At 51.0% G+C, this 8,778-nt stretch overlaps 1 protein-coding gene across 4 annotated transcripts in view; it reads left to right on the plus strand.

The window, feature by feature from the left end:
- COPZ2 (coat protein complex I subunit zeta 2) overlaps positions 1 to 8,286 on the plus strand; it is a 12,125-nt gene extending 3,839 nt beyond the window's left edge. For 2 of the 4 annotated variants that reach the window (XR_001881836.1, XR_001881837.1), the window contains 8 exons: positions 363 to 444; positions 1,003 to 1,094; positions 1,573 to 1,628; positions 2,070 to 2,147; positions 5,277 to 5,328; positions 5,931 to 5,969; positions 6,646 to 6,759; positions 7,978 to 8,286. Coding sequence is in view for 2 of the 4 variants with exons in the window: in XM_017853973.1 (XP_017709462.1) it covers positions 387 to 444; positions 1,003 to 1,094; positions 1,573 to 1,628; positions 2,070 to 2,147; positions 5,277 to 5,328; positions 5,931 to 5,969; positions 7,978 to 8,025 (423 nt within the window). In the remaining 2 variants the exon portion in view is untranslated. The remainder of the gene's footprint in view (positions 1 to 362; positions 445 to 1,002; positions 1,095 to 1,572; positions 1,629 to 2,069; positions 2,148 to 5,276; positions 5,329 to 5,930; positions 5,970 to 6,645; positions 6,760 to 7,977) is intronic. The other 2 variants (XM_017853973.1, XM_017853974.1) reach the window with 1 other exon arrangement.
- The last annotated feature ends 492 nt before the right edge of the window (positions 8,287 to 8,778 follow it).

Genomic DNA, 8,778 nt, shown 5'->3' on the forward strand with positions numbered 1-8,778 from the left:
AACCCCGTCTCGACTAAAAATACAAAATTAGCCAGGCATGGTGGCACATGCCTGTAATCTCAGCTACTCAGGAGGCTGAGGCAGGAGAATTGCTTCAACCCAGGAGGTGGAGGTTGTGGTGAGCCGAGATCGTGCCATTGCACTCTAGCCTGTGCAATAAGAGCAAAACTCCATCTAAAAAAATAATAATAATTTGTTTTGGAGGAACTAGTGAGCCAACAGGCCTAGGGTGCAGTAATGGAGAGATGGGGCAGGGAAGCAGGATCCCGCTTGCCCAGCACCTAATCTTTCCTGCCCCCAAATCTAGGGAGGATCCAGGCTGTGTGGAAAGCTATGGTCCCTTCTCCTTCCCTTTCTCATAGTATTATGATGACACATTCCCCTCCATGAAGGAGCAGATGGTTTTCGAGAAAAATGTCTTCAACAAGACCAGCCGGACTGAGAGTAAGTGTCCCCCTCTTTCTCCACCAGACTATCAGATGCACACTGTCATCTTCTCCATCTGGACACATCTGTCCCCATCAGCCTTGCACACCCACGGGCCATTTCCCTTTCTTCAGAGGCTTTTTGTCCTCTCCTTCCCAGGTGTTCTCCACTCCCTTCCTCCAGGGAACCTCCACTCCCTGTCACTCTCCAATCCCCCTGGCTACCTATCCCCCCAGCATCCCCAGGCCTCTCTGTAGCTGAGGAGGCCAACTGTATTGTGGTCCCAACCTGAATCTGGTCCCAAGGTGCTGCACAGGGTGGGAGCGTGGACAGGAGGTAAACTAGTCGACAACTGGGCTTGTTGACTCCTTGGCCTGAGGCAGTCCCTAGAAATAGAGTATCGATAAGGGGAAGGACATGCGGCAGCCTAATGGTAGTGTCCCTAGTGCTGTCTTTCCAAGGGTTCTCTAGAAAGGGGAGAAGGAAATAGGAGAGTCACAGAGTCATAGATGAGGAGGAAGGGCTAGGATGGGACCAGGCAAGTTGGCCAGTACTGAAAGCTCCCTCCATTTCTAGGTGAGATTGCATTTTTTGGGGGTATGACCATCGTCTACAAGAACAGCATTGACCTCTTCCTATACGTGGTGGGCTCATCCTACGAGAATGAGGTGAATTCAGGAGGTTGGGGCAGTAAGAAGGGCTATCTATGGGGAAATGTTGTTATCTGGAATCTGGGCTTGAGGCTGGGACCTGGAGGCTCACCATTGGACCCCTCCTGCTAGGCTCCATGAGGTAGAGGGGGGCAGCAAGAAGGGTTCTTTCTGGGACAATGTGTATCCTCGATAACCCTTAGTTTCCTTGGGAACCAGGAATGAAGTCATCACTTCATCTGCAAGGGAGGCTTTGTCCTTCTTAGACATAACTAGAGAAGGATACACTAAATGTCTCACAGTGGAGAACTCCAGTTTCCCAGCCCAGACACATGGAAGTTCCCTCTAATGTCACACTGCAGTCAGTTTCCAGCCCAGGCCTCTGAAGAGGGAGAGCTCGCCATTGCTGCCCACACAGGTGGGCTCCAAGTGCTTCCTTTGACCTTCTCAATCTCAAGCTCTCTTGTTTTCCTCCTCCCGTATCTGCCCATCCCAGCTGATGCTCATGTCTGTTCTCACCTGCCTGTTTGAGTCTCTGAACCACATGTTAAGGTGAGTGAGGTTCTTTGCCCTCCAAGGCCCCATCCCCCAGGCCCTGATATGTCACAGGGCCCTTCCTCCTTGTTTATCTCCTGAGGTCCCCACAAGACTAAGATAATCTAAAAAGAAAAGTTCATAGTCGACACAATGAACCAAAGTAGGGCTATGCTATAGCATCTAACCTAGTTGTGAAACGCATTCGGGGTCCTGTGGTGGGTGCTGGGGTGTCAAGGCCCAAAGTATGGGAGGTTGGACGAGGTGGGGTATAAGGAAGCGAACTGCCCTTTGCTCAGGAATGCCTTGCACGGGCTCTGTGCTCACTGCCCTTCACATTCTCCTTGTTTGGTGAGAGGTGAATGAGACAGTCTTTGGAGAGTGAGGTCAGCCTCACCTAGGCAGGGACTCAGTTCCTCCCAGCTACGGGGAGGCTCAGGAGCTTGTGTCCACCTTTAGGAAGAACGTGGAGAAGCGCTGGTTGCTGGAGAACATGGATGGAGCCTTCTTGGTGCTGGACGAGATTGTGGATGGCGGGTGAGGAGGGGACAGTCAGGGACACTCACAGCAGGAGTGCCTTTGAGAGTCATCAGCCCCAGATGGCACCCAGCATGGCCAGAACTCTGACCAACTTTTCACTCCCTTCCCCCAGCATATTCCCAGGGATCCCATTCCCCTACCCCTTCCCCTTACTAGCGCCCCACCCATGAAGATGGAAGTTGATTTCAATGTTAGCCAAAGTCAAGCCAAACAAGAGAGTAACCTGATGTCAAACTATGGGAGACAGTTGAATAGGCAGGGTTTCGGGAAAATCCAGTTTGGTCTCCAATGCCCAGGGGAAGCACTGGCACAGATGCTGGCCCTCTCTGGAAGGACTTCAGACAGTCCCACCAGCCCCACATGTCCTGCTCTTAGGGCTCAATTCCAGCACCAGCTAGATGTGTGACCTGGGTCAATTACTGACTCTCCCTGAGCCTTACTTTCTCCATCTTTAGGATGGAGGTAATAAGGGATTAAATGAGAAAATACATGTGAAGCTTGTGGTTCTCATTCAATAGATGTTGCCTCCTATTGGTATGCTAGTATATTCTTAGGAAGTTAGGAGTTCTTTTAAAAAAGTTGGTTCATGAATTTCCATCAGGGGACCAATATGGAGAGAGAAAAAGAAGTTCTGGCTTTGGGGAAAACAATAAAAAAATTTCTTTTCTTTTTTTTTTTTTTTGAGACAGTCTCACTCTGTCGCCCAGGCTGGTGTGCAGTGGCCTGATCTGGGCTCACTGCAAGCTCTGCCTCCCGGGTTCATGCCATTCTCCTGCCTCAGCCTCCTGAGCAACTGGGACTACAGGCGCCTGCCACCACGCCTGGCAAATTTTCTGTATTTTTAGTAGAGACGGGGTTTCACCGTGTTAGCCAGGATGGTCTCGATCTCCTGACTTCATGATCCACCCGCCTCGGCCTCCCAAAGTGCTGGGATTACAGGTGTGAGCCACCGCACCCGGCCAATAGAAATTTCTTGAGCACCTTAAAAACATACATGCCTCTATCATTACATTATTTTATACATTAGGAAACAGGCTCAAAGGTTCAAGTGACATGCCGGAGGTCATTCACACAGCTAAGGAGTGGCAGGGCCAAGATCTCAAACCATGTGCATAGTTCCAGGGGCCGTGCTCTTTCCACGGCACTGTACTGGACTGCCTGGGGCACTAAAGAATGCCTCCCCTCTCTATAGCCGTTAACAGCCTGCTACTGCTAGGCTTCCTGCAGAATTCTGGAACCCAAAAGTGAGTGGGGTAATGCCAGGTTTTGGGGAGCCAGAAGCATATACAATTTGGTGAACGCTCTTGAAGGAAAACTTTACACAAACACACACAAAACTACAAATGCAGAACCAGATGCAGGGCTCTGGATGGCTTGTGCAAAGGAGGATGCCTGAGGTGTAAGCTTCACAAGCTTCCCGTCTCTGCCTCTGAGGAGTTCAGTTTCCTGCCAAGAAAAACTGGGGAAGCGCCAGTCGGGAGGCAACGCCTAAACTGGAGCCTTGGCCTGGGATGCTCTTTATGGATTCCAGGACCCCTGGCTAGGGAGCCTGGGTCCTTAGGGTGCTCAGCCCAAGGATAGGGCCTGGAAGAGGCTCCCAAGAAATGTTTGTCATTTCCAGTGATTTAGTAAAAAAGAAAAACAAAGCTTCTGCTCTGGAGGAGTCTCACTGGGTAAGGAGGTGCACTCAGATCCTGTCATCTTTGTCCTGCCGCAGTGACAGGCCCTCACATCCAATACCCTGTATATAACCCCAAGGCCTCATGAAGGAGTGCCTGCTCTCTGAGAAAAGCTACAATATTTGGGTCTACCAAAAGGGAAGTTTTTTTTGTTTTGTTTTTTGTGTATGTTTTTTTTTTTTTTTTTTTTTTTTTTTTTTTTTTTTGGAGACGGAGTCTCGCTCCGTCACCCAGGCTGGAGTGCAGTGGCGCGATCTCGGCTCACTGCAACCTCTGCCTCCTGGGTTCAAGCAATTCTCCTGCCTCAGCCTCCTGAGTAGCTGGGATTATGGGCGTGCGCCACCAAGCCTGGCTAATTTTTTTTTTTTTTGTATTTTTAGTAGAGATGGGGTTTCACCATATTGGCCAGGCTGGTCTCAAACTTCTGACCTTGTGATCTGCCTACTTCAACCTCCCAAAGTGCTGGGATTGCAGGCATGAGCCACTGTGCCCAGCCTAAAAGGGGAGATTTTTTTAAAAAGCTGGTTTTTTTTGTTTGTTTGTTTTTTGTTTTTTTTTGAGACGGAGTCTCACTCTGATGCCCAGGCCGGAGTGCAGTGGCGCAATCTTGGCTCACTGCAACTTCTGCCTCCCGGGTTCAAGCAATTCTCCTGCCTCACCCTCCCGAGTAGCTGGGATTACAAGTGTGTGCCACCATGCCTGGCTGATTTTTGTACTTTTAGTAGAGACAGAGTTTCGCCATGTTGGCCAGGCTGGTCTAGAACTTCTGACCTCAGGTGATCCACCTGCCTCGGCCTCCCAAAGTGCTGGGATTACAGGCGTGAGCCACTGTGCCCAGCCTTAAAACAAAGCAAAACAAAACAAAACAAAACTTTAAACATGTTTAAAGTAAAAAAAAAAAAAAAAAAAAAAATTTAAACATTTTTAAAAAAAAAAAAAAAAAAAAAAAAAAATGGGAGGAAGTTGGGGAGAAGGTAGATGCTGATTTTTGGAGTTTCATTTCTTTTATGCAGGGCATGACCCCATGCCATAAAATAACAGTGCAACAAGATAAGAACCCCCAGGGCCTCCCTTCCTAAGTCTTTTCACAGGGAATCCAACCCTATACCCAGAAAGTGAAGTGAACTTTCAAGAGCTCTGAGTTTTGAGAGTCCCTGCTTTTGACATCCTGATCATTCTAGACCAGACTGTTCTCATCCGGTTTGGAAGATTTTGCCCAGGGATGACAAAGCATGTGGACCACTGGGTTGAAGCATCAGAGAATCAGAGCTGAGGGCCCTCCATGCTGGGGGAGAGTTCTGACTTAAGGGCTATCAGTGGGAAGGGACCTGGAAGGTGGAAGTGTTGCAGGATGCATTGGGAGAGGGAAGAGGCTTGGCAAGGAGAGGGAGCAGAGGGGAGGATTGTGCCACTGATTTGCCTCCTGGTTTTTCCTCTCATCTCATAGTGTGATTCTGGAGAGTGACCCCCAGCAAGTGATCCAGAAGGTGAATTTTAGGGTAAGAGTCTTCTTGCACACCTCCTCTTTTAGGCTGCCCTTCCTGTCCTTCCTGGACATGGGGCTGCCAAGGCCGAGACGCTAGAAACCCAAGCTCCTCTAGCAGAAGACAACCACTGGGCTGATACACTTGTTAGGGGTGGGATGAGCAGCAGTTTGTGGGTGGGATGCCAGTTAATGGACGAGATCTTCCTGTCCTCTCCCCAGCTAGGAGCACAAGTACCTCACCTCTTCCCTGGTAGGAAGTACAGACTGGGGAAATAAATACATCCTGAAAGAGGCACCAGGTGGCTGCCTTGGCCTTGAGGTTGGGGGTCAGGGGTATGGATAGAACCTCCCCGCCTTGTTTGGCTTTCTCATGTCTAGATGAAACCTTTCTTCCCATCTTCCCTCACCCTCCATGCACCATAGCACAATCCCAGAAGTCCCAGCTTCCAAATGACAGGCTGCAGGACTTCTACTAACCAGTCACACAGGTGCAGCTCTGAATCACCCTAACCACTGCACCACCTCACCCATACCCCCAAGCCCCTTTCCTTCACCTCCCTGACCCAGGACCCTCATGCTGGCTCTACCCCACCCTTTGACTCTGCTTCCTTACAGGCAGATGATGGCAGCTTGACTGAACAGAGTGTGGCCCAGGTAGGCCCCCCTGCATCTGCCTTGGCTAGAAATGGTCTAGAGACATACCGGGAGCAGAGCATCCTAGGGGGACCCAGTGAAGCTATCAAGTCTGAAAAATCAGGGGTGCAGGAGGGAAGGGATGAGGCAGTGACAGGTCATATCTTGAAGAGACTCGCTGGAGGCCTCCGGGCTCTCCAGGTTGGGGGAGCTGGGTACTAATGGATGGATGGGAGTGTTACCATTAGCCCACCTCATCTCCTGGCTTGGTTTAGTTGGATTGAAACTAGGATGAGCGGCCTACCTTGGAGATGGCTGGGTCACTTGTCCCCGCCCCCCAAAAATCTGGGAACTCAGGCCTCTGATGCGCCCTCTACAGAAACCTGGAAAGGGTACCAAATAGAGTTTGGCTCCTAAACCCTGTCTTTGCCATTTAGGGTGCACGCTGGGATTATTAAGGGACTCTCAAACCCATGATAGGATCTGATTTTCCCCACTCATCACTTGTCATCTTGCCCCTGAATGACCTGGCTATGGAAGAACCTGCCACAATGCTGCATGGTCCTATCTGGAGGTGCACGCAAAGTGGGAGGCCAGGGGGAGGTTCCTGACTCTGAAGCCTGATCAGTTCCCCAGCTGCACAAACTTCCTGCTAGTTCAGGACGACTGTCTTGACCTCTCTTCTGTCTGCCTGCAGGTCTCTCTGCTCAGACTAATCCTGCTTGTATGGAACTTCCTGCCTTGGCGCTAACTCCTTGTGCTGTGGTGGCCCTACCGAGATGAGCCTGTACTGTCTCGTGTGGAGTCCCAGGTGTGGTGCCCATTTTCCTGCACTGCCCCTAACATTCACTCTGCTTCGCCCTCCCCTCTGATTCCCTATGTTTCCTCATACCATGCTGGAATGAATGCAGCTACAAGGCAATTTTCAGGGTGGAAAGAGGGTAGGGAGTAATGAGCAGAGCAGATAAGAACATGGGTGCTCATGGGAGTCATCCCAGGATACATGTTCCACCTTACCACCTAAAGCTGGGTGACCTAGGGCAAGTTACTCAACCTCTCTGGGCCTCACATAATAACAGGACCCTCCTCATGGAGTTATGACAATTCAATGAGCCAATGCATGGCAAGCTCTTAGCAGGGCTCCAAGCAAGTTAACACATGCTGAATAACCATCAGTATTTCTCCAAAGGGAGAAAGAATGAAAACATAGCATTTTTAATGGAATTCTTGAGTAAAAACAAAGCAAGCTACAGGTGGCCAATGGGCGATAAAATTAGATTTTTTAGAGGACAAAGTTAGATTCCGGCTAGGAGAATCAGGGGAACCCTAAGCCACTGTCCCCAAGAGAGGAGGGAGACTGTGCAGGAGGAGGAGACAGACACAGTGTTCCCTCCTTCTCTAGAAGGGAATGAGGCTGAGTGGCTGAAGGGACAGCCTACCTGAGGGACACACCTGGTGTCCTGTCCCCGTCTCCTGCTTTGGTATTGTGCATGCGTGCGTACACTTGTATGGATTTGTGTAAGCACTGGTCTGAAACTTTCCACCAGGCATCCCATCGCAGGGTCTGGCCGGCCACCCTTTGCCAGCTATGCCACATCAGCTGTGGGTTGGGGTGGGGTGTTGAGGACACATTGCCAGTCATGGCCAGAGCTGGGGGTTTGCTGAGGCATCAGCACAGGGAGTGTCAGGCCTGGGCCCCGTCTCCGCCTGGACGTGGCACTGTGGGCGGGAACTCTCATGGCATGACAAGGGGGAGACAGGCTGCTAACACACCCACGCTGCAGATGCAGGAGCCAGAGGTCTGGGCGGGCTTGGGCCTGAGGTGGGAGCTGGCTGCAGCCGGTTTCGTCTGCGCTTTCTGACTTGAAGGGTTGGCCGCATTTAAGCCAAGCAGAGACAAGATGCTGCCACCTAGTGACCGGGGGTTGCAGGGGCGCTTAGGGAAGGTGGGCTGTGGACCTCCCCATGACTGTGTGTGTAGGCATTTGACATTCTCAATTCTCTCTCAACCTCCCCCACCCCACCCCAGGTTCTTCAGTCTGCCAAGGAACAAATTAAATGGTCCTTACTGAAATGAAGGCTGTGGATTCAAGGCTCCCTGCCCCCCAGACCATTTCCCCAATCCTGGCAAAAGTCCAAAGATCCCAGGGTCAGGAGAGACCCCTCTGCATCCCTAGGTCCCTCCCGGAACTGATTCCTAAGGTCTCCAGCCAGGGATTCAGAGATGCAAAGGTTTGGCCTCAGGAGAGTCACCTCTTCTCACTGCCTTGGCCTTAACTCATACCTTAGGCATTCCTGGCCCCAGGGCCCTAATAAACCTGCTTTTGTCTTCTGCCAAGGGTCTCCATCTCTTTTGGCCTAGGAAGAGAGAGAGAGAGAGAGAGAGAGAGAGAGAGAGAGAGAGAGAGAGTGAGTGTGTGTGTGTGTGTGTGTGTGTGTGTGTGTGTGTGTGTGTGTTTTCAGATAAGGGCCCCTGCACTTCCTGTGGCTCATCGTTGGGATATCCAGTACCATGGTGGGGCGTGTCCCTGTGGTTGTGTGACTGGGGAGAGATGTGGGACAAGGGAAAGGGTACTATTTAACACCATGGGGGAGGGGGTGCGACGCTGATACCACGGAGCCCCATGTGTGGCGCATACTGCCAGGTAGGGAAGAGCAAAGGATGGTACCCCTATTTTGCGATGCAGTACAGATATGGTGGCTCCGCTGGGGATTCCTTGAGTCATTTTTTCCATTCCCAGCCTCCAGAAGGGAAGGGAGTAAGGCTTCCTCCGAACAAACCGAGAAACAGCATGGCTATTTTTCTTGGCATGCCTGGAACTGTGGAATT

This window comes from Rhinopithecus bieti, unplaced genomic scaffold, assembly GCF_001698545.2.
Source record: "Rhinopithecus bieti isolate Rb0 unplaced genomic scaffold, ASM169854v2 scaffold_35856, whole genome shotgun sequence".
Lineage (NCBI taxonomy): Eukaryota > Metazoa > Chordata > Mammalia > Primates > Cercopithecidae > Rhinopithecus > Rhinopithecus bieti.